We start from the raw sequence: 23,530 nt of genomic DNA, 5'->3' as shown, positions 1-23,530 counted from the left end.
AAACTGTGTGTCTCTGCTTAATGGTACCGCTCCTCCAGTCTGTCCCATTCAAAGCGTCGCTGTGTGTTTCATGTAACATCGCTATGTTTAGTCCTTTAAGCTGTAAATACTCAAAGAGGCAAGCCCTCTTTCTCACATCTCTGCCACCATTTATATTAAGAGTGGAGATTCTAAAATTACTCATAAGACCAGACGTTAGGAATGACACACGACGTAAAAACGATACAAAAATTAAGACTGACAGCAGACGGACCGTCTTACATGTCCTCAGTGTCCTCAACATTTAAAAGCTCAAGTTTGATCCTCCGAACCAGATTCTTTAATCTGTAGAACTCCTGGTCTGTGAAGCCTCCTTCACCTCTAAGGTTCATCTGAGCTCGCATTGAGGTTAATAACACCTTCTTGTCCCCAAAATGGTCTTCAAACTTCACATTTTTGCAGTTTTTTGTTTTCTGAAGGAACTTTTTTTATCTGTTGTACTTGGAACATTTCTTCCCGCACCGCACCAACAGTGACCTGTGAGAGAGAGGCCGATTTCGTGGTTCTGGGCTGGAGGTTTTGTTTGAGACTGATGCAGCAGCAGAGGCTGGCACACAGTGAACGGTGTGCTGGTACCCAGCAGACATCTAGAAGTTGAATAGATGTTGATGTGATGACAGCTGGTGTAAATACTACAACATCTGCAGTTGTCCAGAGCTGTTTCTGTGAAGTCAGGTCCTGACCACTCATCTGATTCGTTTTCCAAACACCGTTTTCATTTCTTAGTTTCTTGCACTTCTATGCTGTGTTCTTAAAAGAAATCTAAGTCTGCAAACTGTAATCTGGACTGATAAAGGTCTAGTGAATGCAATTTTTTCCCAGTGTGAGTCGGCCTGTGGGACTTTGTCTTTGGTCCAATCTGAAACATCTGGACAAATATTCTGTCAAATAGAGTTCTGCAAAATGATGTACAGGCATAGATAAACTATAGATAGAACGTAACATAGATAGACTAATGACGATCCTTTTGACACACCATAGTCTTATTGGTCGTGCCACAGTTTCATAATGGACCAAAACATTTGTTATACCCATAATAACATAAGGTCTCTAACTTTTGTGTTTTACCATGTTGCTTCATTGTAGAGCTGTGTGCAGAGCTCTGTTCCTCGCTCTCGTTCTCTCTCTTCCTCATACTCTCCATAGGCAGCACTGGCAGAAATCCAACTTCAGTGGGCTTGTTGAATTATTTATGAAATGTATGAAATACTGATTCTAGGTGAATTTGTTTTAAATTTCGTTTGTTGTTTTGGATGCATTTGTCATTTGTAAATCGTGTAATCGTTATTTGTCACCAGAAGACTAATCTATCTCCATATATGTTGAATTACTGTAATGACAGCGCTTGAATCTTAAATAGACAAAAGTTAACTGCTCTGCGTCGACTTAAAATGATGGGGCAGATGCGATACTTGCTGCTAAATGGTGGGAGCAAGAGAAAAAACCTTTTTACTTTTTCATCTGGAGCTAAAAAGATACAAAAAATGGTCCAAATGTGAACCAACATGGTGACTGAGGGTTGAAACCAAGACTGATGGAAACTGTAGACGGGCACATCCATTATTCATCAGCTCTCCCCCTGGGAAAGATCATTTGTTTCTGACTACAGATACAGGTCACACATGAGTACATGAGTACACACACACACACATGCACACACACACACACACACACACACACACACACACACACACACACACACACACACACACACACACACACACACACACACACACACACACAGTGTCTCTCTATAATTGTGAGGACCCCCATTGACATAATGCATTCCCTAGCCCCTAACCCTAACCTTAACCATCACAACTAAATGCCTAACCAACACCCTAAACTAAACCCAATTCTAACCCTAACCTGTTGTGGAAAATCTTTTGTGTTTCCAGTGGAGACGCTGGAATAAAGATTCTTTGAACAAAGTAGATTTTGTCTAAGTATTTTATTCTGTCACGAGCAGAAGGCAAACAGGTTTCACAGAGCACACAGGGTAATCTGAAAAGTGTTGGTCTGAAAAAGTTTTGGTCTGAAAAAGTGTTGCGCTGAGCTATGTCTGCAGCAGAGCTATATAGTGATAAGACAAAGAGGAGTTTCCGCAAAGATGGAGGTCTGCCCACCAGTAGTGACGTCTGCCCCCAAGCAATATGATGCTGAGGTCAAGGTAAACGAAAGAGTGTAAGATATATGGCAAAATGGGAGTTATGACAAGTAGATGGGAGTAGGGTGGTATCTGAAGTGAGGCAACAGTGCACACGATGTAGAGAACAATGAATCACAGTATAATGTATATGTAACACAGTATATAGAATGTTTTCTATTACAAACCCTAAAACCAAGTCTTAACCCTCAAACAGCCCCCTGAATTTGTGAGGACTGGCCGAAATGTCCTCACAACATCAAAATGTCCTCACAATGATGATGTAGAGTCAAAATTGGTGCTCTCAACTATAAAAAGACGTGCACACATGCACACACACACACACACACACACACACACACACACACTGTTCAGTCTTATCACAGTTCAGTGCAGTGAAGCTGGTGTTTGAAGATGTTGATGTTTCAAGATGTTGTGACGTTGAAATGCAGTTGGAAATGAAAACCATGACCACACGCACACAGAAGCCGGAGCATTGATTGACAGCAGGAGGCCAAGTCCAACCTGTTAGTCACATTATATGGTGTGAAGGGGATTAAAAGGTGAACACATGCAGTGGTGCAGGAGAGATTAGAAGGCGACAAAAATGACCAAATCCAAAGTTATGGCAGGCATCCCTCAAATTCAATGACTCCCAAGGCCAAATCACATACAAGACTGAAAGCACAAAATTAAGGGAAAAGTGTTGCCGAAGGAGGAACGTTATGGGAAATGGGTTGATTTGGATAAAAATCAATGCATGGACTTATTTCACTGATTAAAAAAAACAAAAACATTTATACATTTTTACTTTTAGGAAAATGTGGTCGTAATATAAGAACTGTATCTGTATATAAAACTCCACAGAGGCTGTGCTGAAGGATTTATCTGTCAAACAAAACCACATTTATCTACCTTGGTTTTATCCAGGTTTTTCAGTAGCATATAGACAATGTTTGAATATAATACAAATCTACATTTTTTTGGTCTCTTTGTATCTGTCTGAACACTCTCTCCCTAACGACTTGCCCTATACTGTGCATAGTTTTATTTTTTATATTGTCATGTTTTTGTTAAATACAAATAAATAGAAAACATGCCACATACCGGTTTGTTATGCAGATCAACTTGTTTGTTTCAAAACCTAGTTTATGGCTTCTGTTAAAATCTGTTGTTGAACTGCTGTATTAAGAACTACTTTCAAGGGAAAGATGCTAAATGTTGCTAGATAATGTAATATTCTCATTAGCATATTCCTAGTTCCATTGTGTTGCATTTATATTCTGCTTAGTGTCAGCTGGAGTCAAGTGTTTGCTTCTCTTCTACTGTGCTCACGTGTACATAATTTGAAATCATACACATTCACAATAAAACTGTTCTCATATGCTTTTATACTTTTTCTGTTGTCAGACAAATGGACAAGTATGAAATAGTGACTGAAAGATGGCCCGTTAAGATGACGTGTTAAACAGCAGTCACTAAACCTGTCAATTCAATGATATGCATAGGAAGGTTACTGCAGAGAAAGCCTGAACTCAGCACTTCATCCAAAAAGTTTTTTTTAATATACCTCCACAGATTTAAAATGTCGTTAAATCTAGCAACAAATGCACTAAGTTTGCAACATGTAAACACCCCTGTCGTGGATTAATGGAGCAGTGAAAGTGAACAGACGAGAGGGAAACAGGAAGTGCAGATACACGAGGAAAGAAACTACAAAGTAGAACAGGCAAACGTAATACAAGAAACACAATTCATAACAAAAGTAACTTAACAGAGAGAAACAAGGCATTGGTGAAACAAAGCATAACTTAATGCTAACGTCCACAAGGAAAACAAAGTCTTTTAACAAGCTCACAGTTCACCACAAGCTCAGGTTCCTCCAGGATCATCACAGCACTGTCTGATGACATAATAGAGACTGAAGTAATATGTTTAGAAATCACAACAGCCAATGAGGAAACTCCAGCACTCAACCGGCTGTCCAATGGTTCAACTTGATCACTCGGTCAGTCTCGCTCATGTTTACAGGACTGTAAAAGAAAGAAAAAATATTTCAATAATATTTACTACTTGAGGCAATTTACCTAGAGATGAATTCTTTGCAGTGCCCAGTCATACTGTACTTTCACTACAGTTGAGTTCCTGGAGTCTTTATTTTTTTCCGCCTTCATTCCTGGCCTGCATGTTTCACTCGAAATCATCCTCTCGGCTGCTCTGCTTCTTTCATGTTTCTGCCTCCTTTTAGGGCCGACGGACTCGGTTCCGCAGAGAATCCACAGCTTTTGTTCTTTGCCATTTATAGTTAAAAGGGAGATAGGAGAGCAGCTGATCAATGAAGAACACATCAACCCAGAGGCCTCTGTTCATCTGATGAGTTCAGTTTTCACAGCAAGTTCTCCCTCGTGTTACTGCTCCCAGCAGCAGTTTGGAGGGATTTTTATGTAGAATGGACTTTTCATTTGTCTAATGCCTGCAGCGCTGTGGCAAGGCACTTTGATTTCCTGTTGGTGGTCTTAAGATGGACTTCTGAGGTCTTGCAGGATCTGCTGTGTATATATCTAGTGGAGCACTTTGATGAATCACCATGCTGTCCTAGAGCAGTAACTACAGAATAAGTGGAGAAAAAGCTCTTAGACAAACGGTGTAACAGGTATATAAGTTGTAAAATTGTAACGTAATGCCTTCTGGCTCTCATCAGTCATTGCCGCAGATCTAAGATGACCTACAATATGTAGACCCTCACTGTATTTTAAGACAACCTCAAAGGCAAGTGAAAGCAAATTGTGTTATTCTTTCTTCACTTTTCTTACCCTTTTCTTGCAGAACACCTCTGCACCTCCAATACCTCCACCAAGGGCCAGCAGTCCCCTTAAATTCAATCAAGCTGCCCCAAATAAAACACCCCCATAAATACGCCTTTTTTGATTCAAGATCTGTCCAATATTCTCTAGGAAATCTGTAAAAAATATTTTTAAAAACACCCTTGCAATGTTAAAGAAAGTGATAATTCCTGGATCTGCCCCAAAATTGAATGAGTTGTTTCTTTGCCCATGTCCCATCATTCCGCCAAGTTTTGTTGAAATTTGTTCAGTATTTTTTGCGTCATCCTGATGACAAACAAACCAACCAGCAAACAAACTGATCAACAATAGTTAATTTGACATAGCAAACTTGTTGTTGTTACATTATAATTTATTTTTCTAGTAATAGAAAACAGATGTTAAAAAAAATTGTAGTTGTAATTTTGTTTTAATTTTCCCAATTGTAAATTGATTTAGATTTAATTCATGCATAAAGCTCTAAATTGCAACATGCCGTCATACAATATACTGTATCACTTTCATGTAAAACTTGTTATTATTTAACCCGGTCAACGTTGCTGGAAGTCCCACATTAAAAAACAAATTCCAGGAAAAGTTTAGTCAACGTTTTACAACCAGCATTAAATCTATACATAGTTGTACCTATCAGCCAATATAAAAACTGTTTTTAACAGTTCGGCAGTTTCTAATTATGTTTGTGTGTATGTTTTGTACTCTGTGATAAATTTACTCTCAACACCTTAAACACCTGAGCAGCTCTAACTATAAGCTTTATGAAAGAGGAAGGTTTTAAGTTTAACTTTAAATGTAGAGAGGGTGTCTGCCTCCCTGACACAAACTGGGAGCTGGTTCCAGAGGAGAGGAGCCTGGTGGCTGAAGGCTCTGCCTCCCATTCTACTTTTACAGACTCTGGGAACCAGGTCCTAGTCAAAGGTAACTCCAAGGTTCCTCACAGCAGAGCTGGAGGCCAAGGTTATACCATCGATATATGATATATGATCAGATAATGTTTCTCTGAGGTGTTTAGGGCCAATGAAAAATGACCTCAGTTTTTTCTGAATTTAGAAGTAAATAATTATAAGTCATCCAGGCCTTTATGTCTTTAAGACAGTCCTGAAGTTTATCTACCTGGCTAGTTTCATCTGGCTTTATAGATAAATACAGCTGGGTATCATCAGCGTCGCAATGGAAATTGATGTGGTGTTTTCTTATATTATTGCCTAAAGGAAGCATATATAAAGTGAAAAGTATGGTCCCAGCGCAGAACCTTGTGTTACTTTAATCCCAATGTGTTCTAGTCTCTGTAACAGAATTTTTTGGTCGATGGTATCAAATGCAGCAAATGCAACCTCAGACACATGTCCACTGTCTGAGGCCATGAGAAGGTCGTTGGTAACCTTTAGCAGTGCTGTTTCTGTACTATGATGTTTTCTAAACCCTGACTGAAAGTCTTCAAGCTAACTATGCCTATGTAAATAGTCACATAACTGGATAGCAACAGTTTTTTCAAGGATTTTAAGGATAAAGGGGAGGTTTGATAAGGGTCTATAGTTAGCTAAGATATCTGGGACGAGTCATTTTTTTGAGCGGAGGTTTAACTACTGCCACCTTAAAGCCCTTTGGTACATAGCCTGTTAATATAGATAAATTGATCTGATCTAATATGGAACTATTGATTAAAAGGTAATACATCCTTGAATAGCCGTGATTGAATAGGATCTAAAAGACAGGTTGATGGCTTGGATGAAGTGACAAGTGAAGAAGCTGATAATTTTTTTCTCTGATGGTAATAATCTTATTAGTAAAGAAGCTCATGAAATCTTACTTACAGAGTTTTCTGTTAGACACCTGCTGTAATAGAACATTTCTCTAAATTCAGTAAAGTTAATAATCAAGAATTCAAATGTAACTAAGTAGTGATCGGACAGAGGGTTTTGAGGAATTACTATTAGATTTTCAATGTCTATGCCATATGTCAGAACGAGGGTGTGATTAAAACAGTGAGTGGGTTTGTTTGCATGTTGAGTAACACCAATTGAGTCTATGAGCGAATTAAAGGCAGAACTAAGACTGTCGTTGCCAACATCCATATGAATGTTGAAATCACCCACTCTAATAACTTTATCTGTGCTAAGCACCAACTTAGATAAAAAGTCTGAAAATTCAGATAAAAATTCAGAGTAAGGGCCTGGTGGTCGATATACAATGACTAGAATAACTTATTTTTGACATTTCCAGCTTGGGTGAAAGAGGCTAAGAGTTAGGCCTTCAAATCAGTTAAAACTATGTTTAGGTCAAGCGTTAAGCAATAAGTCTGATTGGAAGATTGCTGCTACTCCTCCTCGGCCTGTGGTCCGAGGAATATGAGTATTATTGTAAGAGGGAGGTGTTGATTCATTTAAACTAACACATTCTTCTGGCTGTAGCCAGGTTTCAGATATATAGAATAAATCAATGTGATGATCAGTTATCAGATCATTCACTTACAAAAATTTAGATAGGAGTGACCTAATATTTAATAATCCACATTTTATTGTTCTATTTTTAGGTTCAATTATAGGCTTTGTGTTGATCTTTATGAGATTTGTGTGAATTACACCTCTTTTATTTACCTTTGGTTTAGATTGTTGAAGTGGTCGGGGGGCAGATACAGTTTCTATGGGGTTTTATGGGGGCAACTGCTGTAATAGAAGTGCAGAGAAGCATGTAAGACTGCAACTCTGCTTCCTGGTCCCAACTCCGAAATGTTAAGGGTTTGACCGTCTAGGTAACTTAGTCAGGTTCCAGGTAACTGAGTCAGGTTCCTACAAATGAGAGCTGCACCATCCAAAGTTGGATGAATGCCGTCTCTCCGCATCAGATCAGGAATTCTCCAAAAGGTGTGCCAGTTATCTATGAAGCCCACATTGTTATCTGGACACCACCTGGACAACCAGCAGTTTAGTGATGATGTGCGGCTATACATGTCATCACTGTTCAAGTTGGGCAGGGGTCCAGAGAAATCTACAGAGTCCGACATTGCTTTTACGTAAGTACACACTGAATCAATATTCATCTTCATGACCTCCGATTGGCGTAATCGGGGTCATTATTGCCAACGTGAATAATGATTTTACCATATCTACGTTTATCCTTAGCCAGCAGTTTGGGTGGGATTCAACGTCGCCTGCTCTGGCCCCAGGGATACAAACTGTGGTCGCTGGTTTCGCTAGCTTCCCATTCCTCAAAATAGAGTCTCCAATGATCAGAGTAGTTTCCTCAGCGGGTGTGTTGAGAGGGGGGGATTTATTAGAAACGTGAAGTGGTTGGTGGTGAACCGTGGGCTTCAGTTTAGGACTATGCCTCTTATTGCGGACAGTCACCCAGCTGCCCTGTCCTCCCGACTGGTCGGGAGCTGCTGGGGGAGCTGAAGAATCTACACTGAATCGGCTCGCACTGGCTAGCGGGGGCTGGCTAACAGTATCAGCTAATGATTTACTCTCCATAGTGCAGAGCCGCGCTTATAACAAAATAAACTGAGCTTTGCCTCATCCTAGAAAACAAACTACACTTACTACAAGTGTCATTATCGCTAAAGGAGGCAGAGGAGTAACTGAACATGGAGCACACAGATCAAGAGACAGCAGGAGAGGACGAAGCCATTGTTAGCTGCTTAAGCTAAAGCTAATCTACGCAGAGCGGAGCGTGTGAACCGCTGTGAGTTAGCGTGCGAGTCGCTAAAAGAGTGTTTAGACTAAACAAGGGTGAGTGGAGCGGATAGTTGTCCATATAGTAAGAGGAAACCGCAGTGTTAAAGAGAGACGAGGAGGAGCGGTGGACAAACACAGTTCACAGAAGCGACAACAACCGAAAAGTGACACAATACGTTACCGCGAGAGTTCGCTAACGGGTGAATCTACAGTGCTCCTTCATGAGAAGGTCAGCAGGGTTGATACAAGATGAAATCATGTAACTGGACATGTACAGTAGCTGCAGTGGACATGTTATGACAGTAGCTTAGTGTTTTTTCTCTGACAGACCAGGCCTGCGATCAGACCTCTGATGTGTAAAACAGTCCATCTGTTCAGACTCATTGTTTCATGCACAGTGCCAACAAGCTTTCAGCATTGTAATATCTGCCCTGAGTTCAGTCTGCCAGGTACAATTTGCTCTCTCAACTCCTACAGAAGTCACAACCCTGAATCTTAATCTGTAACTTAAGGCAATTAGCTGGTGGATCTGCTTGACGTAAAAATAATTCATAATAAAATATACATTTTTAATAACTGTCACGATCCATTGACTCTTTATCATACGCTTGGTGTATGACCACAAAACTGAAGATTTTTGCATTATATGATTAAGGTAATACCATCCACTTTATCTTTAACCAGAAATAAACTTAAACAAAGTGCAGTGAAAAATACTTGGGATTAGAAAATTAACTATTGGCTGCCTGGATGGAAATTACCTCACTGTATGTGAATCAGTGTGTAGTTAAAGAGCTGAAACATGCCAGACAATGCTGGTATGGTGCCACAAGAAATAAAAGCCCAGCCTGTCCACAGATTAACCCGCCATACCCCCTTTCCTGTCTTAGTGGTTTGGTATTACGCAAACCACTCCCCCACCATCACCCTCCTAATACCCTGGTCGCCCTGGCATCAAGAGCAGAGGGGACAGGGAAACGGGTGGGTGTTGGGGGTCGGTGTCACACATTCTGGCAGTGGGCTACAGTTCTCTCCCCCCACAGCCTGTGGACGTCCTGGCTCTCCCAGGGCTCGGGTAATCCTCTTATTCAGCGTCCGGCTGGAGGCAGCAGGACTCCCACAGACCGGAGTGCCGAGCCAGCCACTCTCTGCTGAATAAACACACTGACACAGTTGTGGTCTTTTTTTCTCTACGTACAGACGCTGAGCAAGAGTTCCCCATAGAATCTATTCTACTCATTCACTCTCTTCCAATAGAATATAAGCATGTACCCCTCTCCTGAATTACACCCCCCTGTCTAAGCCTCAGTCCCCCTCCCATCTTCATTTCCTTCTCCCTGTTCATCTTAAATCAGCTTTTCTCTCTTGTGTTCTTCTTTTTCCTGATTTAGCTAAACATTTCACTGGCTGTATCATTATTCCAATAATAAAAGCTTCATAAAGCTTCTTCGTACATTGAGATACTCCAGGTGATAAAATTCCTTGGATAGGTAAGAATTTTGAAAATGAGAATTCTGACATTTTGTAACTATGTTAACTTATTCATGCAGCATCTCTGCCCGTACAGTAAGAAAACTAAGAGGTGATAAATCGTCAGGAGTAGCGGGTGTAAATCAAAGAGTTTTTAGTTGTTTTACTTTTTTCCTTTGACAGACTTTATGTTAGTCCCATCACTCAACACACAACATAATTTACTTTAATAATTTTTTCCAAAATAGTGATGTTCAATGTTCATCAATTTACTGAGTGCAGTGCTAGAAACAAAACATATGTCCTTTCCATTTTATTCTCATTTGGTTTCATTTTTTCTACTAAAAAAGAAATATGAACTGATAAGAGTACTATTAAAATATGGGATCGATAAGCGTACCAGCATGTGCGCTTCACCTCCACTGCTACAACTCCATCCTAGGGGAAACACTGTAATCTGTAATTTGTTTTAAACTACCTCACCTGTCACATTTTAAAAAGTACGTTTTTACAAATTTGTACAAATTTTATACAAATTTGTTTCATACATGTTATGTGTTATAGTTTGGTTCAATAAAAGAAGAAAGTTCCAAGGATGTTTGTGTATGCTTGGAATTATAATTTAAGGGGGAACAAAATCGGAATCGGCAAAAATCGGTATCGGCAGATTAGACTCTAAAAAATCGGCAATCGGGATTGGCCAAACAAATTGCAATCGATGCACCCGTATTATAAGGTAATTTAAGAAAATTCGTCATCAATTTTGAGTTAGTGATAAAGCACTCATTTGTGCATAAAAATGGGTTTGTGTGCTGCGGTATCTCCTCTCACTTTTATGCTACATCCACATTACTACATTTTATTTATAAAATGCATAACTGTTGCTACATTTGAACCTGTCGTCCACACTACTCCAGAGTTTCCCAGTAGTCAAACCATAAAAATCACTCCTAAGATCGGACTCCTTACTAGAAATGTTTAGGTTTGATTTTAGGTTTTAAGTTTGAAGGTTTTAAGTTTGAAGCTTTCTCATAGTATTCTCAGAATGTTTCTGTATACAGATCACTACCAACAGGAATGTTTCCTTTAAAGGGCAAAAACACAGTTATGTTGAGTAGTTTCCCAACCCCATAGCAGCAGACAGTTTTCTGCTCGACGGTACAATTCATCAGAACATAGGAAAAAGAGTCCTTATTCAGGAAGGAAGGTATTAAATAAATAAAGACAAATAGATATTACACTGCTCGGTTTAATAATTACATATTGTTGCTGTAATGAACACTGCATTGCGTTGTATGCAGTTTTAACCCTTCCTGTCTATACACTGGTACTTTCGACTGAGTGAAATTGAAGCAGCAGATTAAGTTAAATTGGCTTTCAGTCATTGAAGAACTCCCTGAAAAGCAGGAAAGAGCAGGAAACTAAATAAAAACAATATTTTTTTACAGATAATATTGCCCCTGAAGGGGCTCTGAGATTTTAATATAAATTAGGATTCACCACAGGAAAACATAATAGAAAAGGCAGTTTTTCTGTTGTCCAATGTTCGAAATGTCTGACATCACTGAGGAAGTCAAGCTAGTTCAGTAGAAGAGGAGTCACCTGTAGTGTTCAGATCGCTTCACATCGCTGACTCTCAAAATGGACGAATGCCAGAGGGTGGGGAGGAAAGATCAGCTCGGAGGGTTATCCTATTGAAACGTAATAGAGGGAGAGGGAGCCAAACTGAACACACACACAAACACACGCTCACACACTCACACATGATGATTAAGGTACTGTATCAGAAAAACTATGAGAATTTACAATAAACCCTGAACTGAGCAACTTAAAGAAGCAAAGTCGGACCAAAACATCCTCACGCACATGCACACATTCATGCAAAGAGTGCAAACACATACACACACACGACACACACACTGATGTACTGTTCAGGGAGCAGGCAGGTGTTTAATGTCAGAGCTGGTGTTTACACTGTCTGCATTCCATTTCTACTGGCTTCCAGTCTGTCCTGACCAACCTGACTGCTCCGAGGTCACAGAGGGGGAGAAAACAGGAGGAAGAGCAGGGAGTCTTCTCTCCTTCTGTCTTCAAGTTCACAATCACCATCCCTGTATCTCTAATTCGACACATCTGTACACTACACTCTATGTAGTACACTGAGTACCCTGTATGCTCACTGGCATAGTGCGGTAATTTCAACAGGGAAAAAGTTGCACCCTTTTCTTGTGTGTACCCCATGTTCCATGCAATGTGGCAATTATGCCACCAACTGTGTCCTCCTTCCTCAGCTGCCATTTTCACAAATTTAAAAATAGGTTGTTAGTCCCTCCCCTTCCGTTGAAGGTGAGAAGTGTCAATCGTTTCACACAGCTTTTTGCCCATTAGGAGTGCAACATCCAGATACATGAAGTACACTGCACATTCCTATAATTTTCAATGTGAATGTACATATGTATTCAAAACAGCACGTGTGAGAATGTTGGTGAGTACATTGAGACACACACTTTGATGTCTCAGCCATGCCAGTGGTGTTTTAAATGTGGGTTGGTCAGCTCCTTCACTGTGTTGGTCCAGACCAAAATATCTTGACAAATATTGGAGGGATTGCCATGAGATTTAATTTAGACATTCATGATCCACAGAGGAGGAATACAAATGACATGTGCTTCACAGTAATCCCCAAATGTTTCCTCGGTGGAGTAGAGCCACCATGGGTTTCTATTTTATGTGAAATATCTAGACAATTATTGGACAGATTGCCATGAAGTGTGTTTCAAACATACTCTTCAGGATGAATTATAAACATCCACATCTAGTCTCATCAGTTAAAAAAAAATAGTTTGGTGACCAGATTCCTTCAGCCTCACCTGTACAACCTGCAGTGCGTACAGTAACAGCTGAGATATTTTTCTCTTGATCAAAGTGTTGTAGAGAAAGATGAACGACCTCCATCCAGAGGTGAGAACGATGCAGAAACATCCCCACCTCACTGTGTATGTGTGTGTGGGTGGGGGATAAAAGCTGCTTCTGGTTACTTGAACTTCTTCCCTCTAACCTTTAAACTAGAGGTTGTGACCCTGCCACCCTGTTGGAGGTCAGTGATTTAGTGAACGCAGCAGAGTGAATAACACCAGCAGGGCAAGGCAACAGCAAAGACACTTAAGGACAGGAAACACACAATTATGCATTCACTTAACCTCATAACATGGAATGTACGTGGTTTCAGCACAAACTAAAAGAATCAAAGTCATCAATCATCTCATAAAATTGAAGGCTGATATATGTTTAATACAAGAAACCCATCTCACAAGTTCAGACCTAGAATATCTTAAATTTAAACAATTCAACACAATATTTTCATCAACATTAAACAGCAAACAAAGAGGTGTCTCAATCTTAGTAAATAAAAACATCCTATTCACTCATTACTCATCTATCATAGATCCAGATGGAAGATATGTTATTGTCAATGCATCTATTTACTAAACAACATACACGCTAGCAAACATTTATAGCCCTAACAACGATTACCCATCTTTTTTCTACAATTTCTTCTCTCTACAACTCAACAAACATCATAACAGCTGGAGATTTCAACACTGATCAACCCTACAGCCGACCGGAGAGTACATCTGGTAACTCCAGAAAATCAAAACCATAATTGAATCATTAGATGCAGAAAAAGCTTTTGGAAAAATTCAATTGGACGTTTTGATTAAGTACCATATACAAATTTGGTTTCGGAGTAGTTCATCCAATGGATAAGAACACTGTACAATTCACCTAGAGCTACAATATTCACAAATGGGATTACCTCACCGAGCTTCACTCTTCACCAAGGAACCAGACAAGGGTGCCCACTCAATCTTTATTGAACTATTTTTATTTTTTTTTCACTAATAGAGGAAAATAAAAACAACCCCAGGTTCCTCTTCAGCACTGTAGCCAGGCTGACAGAGAGTAAAAGCTCTACTGAACAGTCTATTCCTCCAACTCTAAGTATCAATGATTTCATGAGTTTCTTTACTAATAAGATTATTACCATCAGAGAAAAAATTTACCAGCTTCTTCCCACTAATGGCACAGACACACTGTCCAGTACAGTAGCTTCTGAACCAAAAGTATCACCTAATTTATATTTAGAATGCTTCTCCCCTATAGATCTGGCTCAGCTGACTTCACTTGTCACTTCATCCAAGTCATCAACCTGTCTTTTAGATCCTATTCCATCAAGGCTATTTAAGGATGGATCACCTTTAATTAATAATTCCATATTAGATCAGATCAATTTATCTATATTGACAGGTTATGTACCAAAGGCCTTTAAGGTGGCAGTAGTTAAACCTCTGCTCAAAAAACCGACTCTGGACCCAGATATCTTAGCTAACTATAGACCCATATCAAACCTCCCCTTTATCTCTAAAATCCTTGAAAAAACTGTTGCTAACCAGTTATGTGACTATTTACACAGGAATAGTCTGCTTGAAGACTTTCAGTCAGGTTTTAGAAAACATCATAGTACAGAAACAGCACTACTGAAGGTTACCAACGACCTTCTCATGGCCTCAGACAGTGGATTTGTTTCTATTCTCGTCCTTTTAGATCTTAGTGCTGCTTAGTAAGTCCTACTTATCTGATAGATTTCAGTTTGTTAACGTTAATTACAAATCTTCCATTCATACAAAAGTGAGACATGGAGTACCACAAGGTTCTGTACTGGGACCGATACTTTTCACTTACTTTTCACAATATTATAAGAAAATGCCACATCAATTTCCATTGCTACGCTGATGGTACCCAGCTGTATTTATCTATAAAGCCAGATGAAACTAATGAGGTAGACAAACTTCAGGATTGTCTTTAAGACATAAAGGCCTGGATGACTTATAATTTTTTACTTCTAAATTCAGAAAAAAACTGAGGTCATTATACTCGGCCCTAAACACCTCAGAGAAACATTATCTGATCATATTACTTTGGCCTTTACCTTGGCCTCCAGCTCTACTGTGAGAAACCTTGGAGTTACCTTTGACCAGAACATGTCCTTTGACTCACACATAAAACAAGTCTCTAGGACAGCCTTCTTTCACCTGCGCAATATCAAGAACATTAGAAACATCCTATCTCAAAAGGATGCTGAAAATTAGTCCATGCATTTGTTACTTCTACACTGGACTACTGTAATTCATTACTGGTAGGATGCCCCAATAAGTCTGTGAAAAGCCTCCAGCTAATCCAAAAGGATGCAGCACGAGTTCTGAAAGGAACTAGAAAAAGAGATCATATTTCTCCAGTGTTAGAATCTCTGCATTGGCTTCCTGTAAAATTCAGAATAGAATTCAAAATACTGCTCCTAACCTACAAAGCCCTTAATAATCAAGCTCCATCATATCCTACAGAGCTCATAGTTTCATATTATCCCAATAGATCACTTCGCTCTGTAAATGCAGGATTACTTGTGGTTCCCAGAGTCTGTAAAAGTAGAATGGGAGGCAGAGCCTTCGGCCACCAGGCTCCTCTCCTCTGGAACCAGCTCCCAGTTTGTGTCAGGGAGGCAGATACCCTGTCTACATTTAAAGTTAAACTTAAAACCTTCCTTTTTGATAAAGCTTATAGTTAGAACTGCTCAGGTGTTTAATAAACCATTTCTTTATTATGGTGTTATAGGCCTAGACTGCTGGGGGAACTTATATCATTAGCATCTTTCTCCCTCTCCCGTTCTCTCCTTCTCCCTCTTTCTCTCTCTTTATATCTCTCTCCTTCTCCCACTTTTTTCAATCTCTCTCCCTCTCTCTCTCTCTCTCTGCCCCCATGTATCTACATTACATGTCACTAACTCTATTTTCTCTCTCCCCTAGTAGATCTGACCCCAGAGCTTCAGGATCCAAACCCGTCATTATTATTATTACTATTATTATTAATAACATCATTGTATTTATAAGTATCAGTTTTCACTAATTATAAGTATCAGTCTGGTAGAAATTAAAGCAACTGTTATACTACCCCCCTATCCCCCGATATGTTTACAGTACATGTCACTAGCCCTGTTTGTGTTTTCTATCTCTCCTAGTGTATCTCTGACCCCAGAGCAGCAGGACCCAAACCCGTCATTATTATTGTTATTATTATTATTAATATCATCACTAATAATAACAACAACATAATTGTATTTTTTAATTATAAGTATCAGTCTGGTAGAGATTACAGGGGCGGTTGTACAACTGTCCTCTCTCTCTCTTCTCTCCTACTGTCTTTCCTCCCATCCTCTTTCTGCCCACCTCTCCTCTCTTCCTCATTTCTCTCCTCACCCCAACCGGTCGAGACAGATGACCGCCCACAACTGAGTCTGGTTCTGTCAGAGATTTCTTCCTGTTAAAAGGGAGTTTTTTCTCTCCACCATCGCCAAGTGCTTTGCTCATTTTGGGATTTGTTGAGTTTTCCCTGTAATATTGTAATATTGACCTCACTATGTAAAGTGCCTTGAGACAATGTATGTTGTGATATGGCGCTATACAAATAAAATGTAATTGAAACCATTGGCAATACGGAAAAACAATATAATTTAAGGTATTATGGATGACAACTAACAACACAAAATTAGTCTTTATGCAGATGATTTATTATACTTACAAAACCCCTTCAAGAAACTTTGAACCAAATTCGCCTCAATCTTTCACTACACAATAAACTGGAACAAATCAACCATTTTACTGTTATCTAAATACAGCTGGGATTCTGCAGCCAAACAGCACCTTTCCACTTCACACGGCAATATAAAATATTTAGGTATTAACTTTTCCTCCAGGCTGTCAGAGCTTTTCTCCTTCAACTACACCCGTTTGCTAAAAAAAACATAGAAGATGATTTCAAACGTTGGACCAGATTACCCTAGGATTTCACATTCAACAAAAAGGAAAATTTCAGAGCGGCCTGGAAACACCAAATTTCCTCCACCATTTCGTGTCAAATCAACTGCAATATATATTCAAATGGACTCAAACAGAAAATAACATTCATTTTTGGCTAGAATTAGAACACGATTATGTAAAACAACTTGCAGACCGTCCCTTCCTTCCACAATCAATCAAGAATTTTGACTTTCACAAGGATATTACAATATCCTCAACTCTGGCAGGCTGGTGGAAAATTCACTAAATCTTGAAATCATCACTTGCAACATGTAGCTACACCCCAATTTGGCATCATCCGGACTTTGAGCAGCAAAACACCCCTGTCTATTTTCCATCATGGCAAAAAAAGGGAATCACTCACTTCCATCACTTATTCCAAAATAACCAATTCATATTATTCAACACACTAATCCAGAAGTACGGGGTTGGGAGAGAACAATTGCTTCAATATCAACAACTAAAATCCATAATTAAATCCCAAATTAATATTGCCAAAAACACACTAAAACCTTCAAAGTTAAGAAAAAATTACAAACTCAAAAAATAATCCATGAGCCAATACCAAAAAGAAAAACTCTGAAAAACTGGGCATGGGCTTTGCTCGCGGGTTCAGGGCGACCTGGAGGTCGGGTGGCCATCCAGGCAGTCGTAGCAGTTCTGGGGGAAGGCCCGGAGGCCGAGCAGGCGTAGCAGTTCTGGAGGAAGGCCCGGAGGCCGGGAAGGCAAGCGTATCAGTTCTGGGGGAAAGCCCGGAGGCCGGGCAGGCAGGGGTAGCAGTTCTGGGGGACGGCCCGGCTGATAATCGCGGGTACCAATCCACTCTCTGCTGGGTCCATTGTATTGGTTTGGTCGTTCTGTCAGGGTTAGGCAGGAACTGGACCCAAATGCAGAGGTGGTGCAAAGAATATTTAAGCAGGAGACACAGGAAAAACAAAGACGCCAGAAACAAGACACGGGAAAGGAAGTGCAGCAACACAAGGAAAAGGACTTCAAAATAAAACAAGAAACAACAACAAGGGATCAAGAAACTAAGGGGAATAATAAAATAAACATACTAAAGAGTCCACTATAACATAATAGTTCATGATCCTTGCGGATCATGACAAATGTGGGCTGCTCAGTGTGAGTATGTGCCGCATCTCTGTATCAATTGTATCAAGTCACAGGAAAGTGTAACAATCAATGTTATGAAAGTCATAATTTTACTCTGTAAAATCTACTGTATGTTGTGGTTGTGATAGGACCTCTCTAGGCCATATTCTCTTTTCACAGTCTCTCAAACTTGTTTGTTTGAATTAAACTGAATGGAACATGAAACTGTTCAGTTACTTGGGGTCTCAATCATAAAACTGCATAGGATCCTTACTAAAAGCCCAAAAGCCAAAAATGGGGTAAGCCAAAAAATATTCAGACTCATAGAACCGTGCGTAGGCACACCTGTAAGCAACTCTCCCTTTATAAATCACAGATCCCTTACAAGTGTGCGTATGTGAATCAGCCTCAAATCCCGCCCTGGAATCATTTTTAACTATAAATAGTCAATGCAAATCACCTCTTGAATTCTGATCCGTATATTAATGAGCCTGGCATGCAATCGTTTTTTCGTTACGGTGAATCATGGCGATAGGTGAGAGAAGAACAAAAAAAATTTAACTTCTCAGACACTGATATAGACACGCCTGTAGGGGAGGTGGATGCCTGGAAAACAATGTTATTTGGTGGCCACAGCCAGTCTGTCTCATGGCATACAGGAAGTTTTTCTGTGTTATATGCTGCTGTTGAGGAAGTTAAAGGAGTTGGTCACAGGAACGAGAAAAAAAAGGCGGACGCTGCCAATGTCAGCTATGCCTACATCTGCCACTGTGTGTGAGGCATCAATACTTCTCACATTAACTTTCAACAATCTGAATTCAGTTCACTACCTCATCATCTGTGTCGCCTATTCCCTTTGTCTCCAGAATGTGCGTACGAATGGGTCAGAGTTTGCTAACAGGTGCGCACATTCTCTCGTCAAGTTTGTTTTTTATAGACCACAACCTTTGCATGGGAAGTGGCGTACGCCACGTTTATAAATGAGACCCCTGACCTTGAGAACGATTCAACACATGCTGCTGCTGCTCTGTTGTGTCGTTGTCGACTGCTTTCACTCCTGTAGAACTGACCCTGATGGTCTGTTGGGTCTCAGCAAGTATTGGTTTCAATTGAGACACACTGGAACTAACTAGAACTATTCCCTCTTCCTGTAACATGACCTCTGCTCTGTGTCTCTCAGACTGGGCCCTTGGCGCTCTTTGATGGTAATGAGGTGTTGTTCTCTAACAACTCCACTTCATTAATGTGACAGATGCCGGGACAGCTGCTCAGGTTAATTATGTCGCCTCTTGATTGGATCGCATTATAAACGTGACAGAGCTGGAGAGGTCTGAGTTAGTCGGTAACGTCCAGAGGAGGTCGTGAGGTATCGAGATATGCTGGTCGGTGAGCTGTTTGTGGTGGATAAGTCATCGTTCTTGTAGATTGAGCAGAAAAAATTGTCATAATCTTAATAATAATGATAATAAGAATATTTACTCACCACCTGTTTTGTTTGTTGTTGTTTTTGGCCAAAATATCCAAATGTGATCAAAAAGGTTGAGCAGATGAGGGATTTCTGGCACAAATGTACCTACTCACACAAGTGCATACACGACTAATAAAAAGTGCAACACTTGTGGTATACAGCATTATTGTCATAGACGAATACAGTCACAGAAGTATGCACTAAATCCTCCGCCTGTCCGTTTGTTTCTTTGTCAGCAGGTTTACGCAAAAACGACAGCACTGATTTCTATGAAACATGGTGGAAGAATGGGACATGGGCCATTCTTGATAACAAATGCACATTTGTTATCACCTTCCTTAACAACATTGCATTTTTTTCCCTTTTCACCAATTTTCCAAGGGGAATAATTCATGGATCTTGATGAAAAAAAATCTGACGTATATAGGGGACTGATATCTATGAGTGTTTGCAATTTTGTGCTGCTTGATAGATTTTAAGGGAAAACTTGTGCCTTAGCGGAGGTATGCACTCTACTGAGTGCCCTTGTGGTTTCTGATAAAAACAAATGGAATATGTCAAATTTTTCTTGACATTGTGTTGTGGAGGTGGCAACTCAACTTGGTTCACCTTTTAGGCTGCAATTTGTGTTGGCTATTGAAGTAAGTCTATTACACCCTCTCCGCCAAACACTAACCTGGTGTTATTTCTGGCCCAGTGCTAGAACCAGTTTAGAGTTTTTTCAAACTGCAAACTTTCTAACAACCGGTTTCCTTTTCCAAGGGCTAGAGAGCCCCCACAGAGTTACATTACTGTGCACATCTGTACGTATTTTTTGGTTTTCCCAGCAAAGCTAGATTCAAGCAGTGGTTTTTTTAGATTAGATTATAAATTTCTCATCCAAACTAGGCCACATTTATAGTTATAGGTGACTGACTGACCCTCTCCAGCTTCATGTGTTATTGTGTGAACCCAGTTAAACAGAGCCTGTGGCATTGTTCAGCTGCATGACAGCTCAATCTATTTGTCGGGTTTTGTTTGGCAGCTGTTTAGTGAACCTCAGCAGTGGCTTTGTGTGAGGCAGCAAATCAAACTGCAAAAACCCATTTAAGTCCAACCCTCTAATGAATCAGCTCGAGACATTTTTCCCGCAACATTGATTCTGTAAATCTTTTTACAACCTTACAGAACCCAAAACACGTCTCTGTTGAAATAAATAGATGAGTCACTGTTGTCTGTGTTTAAGAAAAAAAGGCTTAGGAGTAGCTAAACCTGATCATTTGATAGACTAAATTTTCTGACCCCTCTCTCATTATAATGTTGGTTTTTTTTCATATTTAAAAAAAATCCTATGACTCCTGTCACTACTTAAAATTAATCTGGATTGTCAAGTAAAGTGCATTTTTTTTGTGTGCCAAAGATGATCTAAAAATCTATACCCATACGCTGAAACTTTAAAGGAATATTATGTTGCAGCAGTGAACTGGTTTTGAGGATTTACATAGCTCAGCGGAGCAACACAACAGATAATCTCTTGTTTAAATGATCTTCTCTCTCTTTCTTACAGTTGAAGGATATGCTTACAGGAATCAACGCAAGTTCTCAGAAGACATCGACTGGTCGTACGCAGGTGAGTAAAGATCTTCAAAGGCAACACATTCCTTCACCCTGCATGTAGAACTTCAATAATCAGCTGTCAGTCATTGGTCAATTAGCATTTTACTGTTGAGAGACATCAGGGACTTTTTAGCATGGCTCAGTGTTATTTTGGTGACAGTTCTGCGTGCCACTTTGCAATCACATCTCATTTTACTCAACACCTGACAACATCGGTGGGCGGGGCAATGCAACCACAAGTAGAGTTCCACGATGTCAATGCTACTTAGCTGCTTACTAACCAAGGTTAAGACGACCAGAGTCCGGTGTTTGTAGTGGTCTACAAATTCCATGAAAACACCAAACCAACATATACACTGATTATCCACTATTATTCCATTTATTTAGAATTTGTTTATAAGCAGCATACTCCCTTTCGATATTTGGCCTTGTTTTTAATTTGGCATTTTTCTGATCTAGACATGGAATATGATAATATTATTCTGGTTTTAGGAGCATTCTTTATGCATCTCAGTTGGGGTTTTTATAGCAGTTTGTGACAACAAATAAAAATCAAAAAGTTTGCAAGACAGGGGTAGAGATGCATGCCATCTCTCAATACTTTGTTGCTCCTCTACTCTATGTCTCTCAGCTCCTAGCCTTTTCTTTTATAAAAACAAACTGTAAGAAATAGTGCATTTGTTGGCAGCGGTGGATTAATCCACATGTGGTCTTTTAGGACCCTGGGGTTGAGTCAAAATAGTATGTGGTCATAGTAATGAAGCAACACTGCTGCTCACTGATGTGTTTGAATAGTTTTTAGACATTGATGGAGCTCTATGGCACAGAGGAACAATATATTAAACATATTAAAGGTTCACTGTGGTTTTGGGTCATTTTATGTCCTTATGATTTGAAATATGAAATGTCAACAGACTTATTCCTTAGAGTTGAAGACATTTATGGCAATTCTGTCAGTAAAAGTTAATACTTATCTGATAAGCTACCTTAAAAGATTTATGTTTGAATCCAAAACATTTGTATCCAAAGGGACCAAGAAATTACATTATTCCAATGTTGAGATATGTGGACCAGTGATGATCAACTTTTATTTATAAATCAGACAGTTGACTAATAGGACATGGCATCAAAGGGACATATTACTACAGGAATCATCCATATAACAGTCAAAGAAAATGTGTTTAACAAGGTCTCAAAATTGGACCTTTATAGGCTCCACAGCTCCACTGATGCTCAGCAAGGACTTTAATGTTTCAATGTTTAATGTATGTGTGAGGGATAGTAGTACTTCAAAAAATAGACTTATTGTGGGAGCAATCATATGAGTAAAATATCAAATAGTTTCAGTGAAGAGCTGTGACAACATATCCTGTTTGTGTTATATACTGACATAATGTGGAAACTACTTCTAACTTTATAGCTGCTCAAGTGGAAAGTGAGTGTAAATATTTAGAGTTAAAGAGGTACATTTACATTTACCATGCTTTAAAAAGTACAATAAATAATCTGGATGAAAAAGGCTTTTAAACAGATGAAAATACAATTGTAAATATATGTTTGTTGTGGTTGATGTGAGCTTGGTTGGTGATGCATACGCTCAGAAAAACATAGTATCAAAACATGATAATACATAACAATTATGTGCATGCATTAAAACAGGCCATTCCAGGATGATTAATGGTTTTGCGTGAAGTTAAAGCAAGTGTAGGCACCATCCGTATTATTTATTTCAAGATTCAGTTACTCCTAACACAACCCATAAATTAGACATCCTACACATTGTTGTCATGTTGTGGGAAAGTTTTTTCCTCATCTTGTTGGGAACAGGTTTTAATGAGCAAATTATAATAATTGTGATGATGAGGCAGGGGCATCCGGGTGGAGCTGCACCTTTCCAGACACTACATATATCCTTATCAGACAACTTACAAAACATGCCTTTGAACACACAGGAGCAACATGAAAATGTCAACAGACTAGATACCTGTGATGATGATTCCACAATGTCCGTGAACTGGTGTTGCCGTTTTTGAGGAAGATATCGGGTACTTTTAGTCAAAGGCTCATTCATCAGCGGCAGCCTTGGTTGTTTACAAAAGTCGCTTCTCTCCGCGTCACACAGTATTAACCCCACTCATTATCGGATAATCATTGTGATTGGAATGGCAAGTTTTCTGCTGGAGCAAATCACTTCCAAATGAAGGGGATCCAGACAGTAGTCTGGCAGAGCAAATGAAATGAGCTTCCAGAATTTGTCTGGGTCCCAGGTTAGCATTTTTGTGTTGGCCACA

General features: G+C 39.6%; 1 protein-coding gene across 5 annotated transcripts in view; it reads left to right on the top strand.

Moving 5' to 3' along the window:
- ptprz1a (protein tyrosine phosphatase receptor type Z1a) overlaps positions 1-23,530 on the top strand; it is an 87,620-nt gene that overhangs the window by 16,060 nt on the left and 48,030 nt on the right. For all 5 annotated transcript variants that reach the window (XM_035641985.2, XM_035641984.2, XM_035641983.2 and 2 more), the window contains exon 2: positions 21,190-21,252. In XM_035641985.2, the coding sequence (XP_035497878.2) occupies positions 21,190-21,252 (63 nt within the window). The remainder of the gene's footprint in view (positions 1-21,189; positions 21,253-23,530) is intronic.

Source organism: Scophthalmus maximus, chromosome 7 (assembly GCF_022379125.1).
Source record: "Scophthalmus maximus strain ysfricsl-2021 chromosome 7, ASM2237912v1, whole genome shotgun sequence".
NCBI lineage: Eukaryota > Metazoa > Chordata > Actinopteri > Pleuronectiformes > Scophthalmidae > Scophthalmus > Scophthalmus maximus.
Note: the sequence above shows the minus strand (reverse complement) of the source record. Positions and strands in the feature narration are given on the sequence as shown.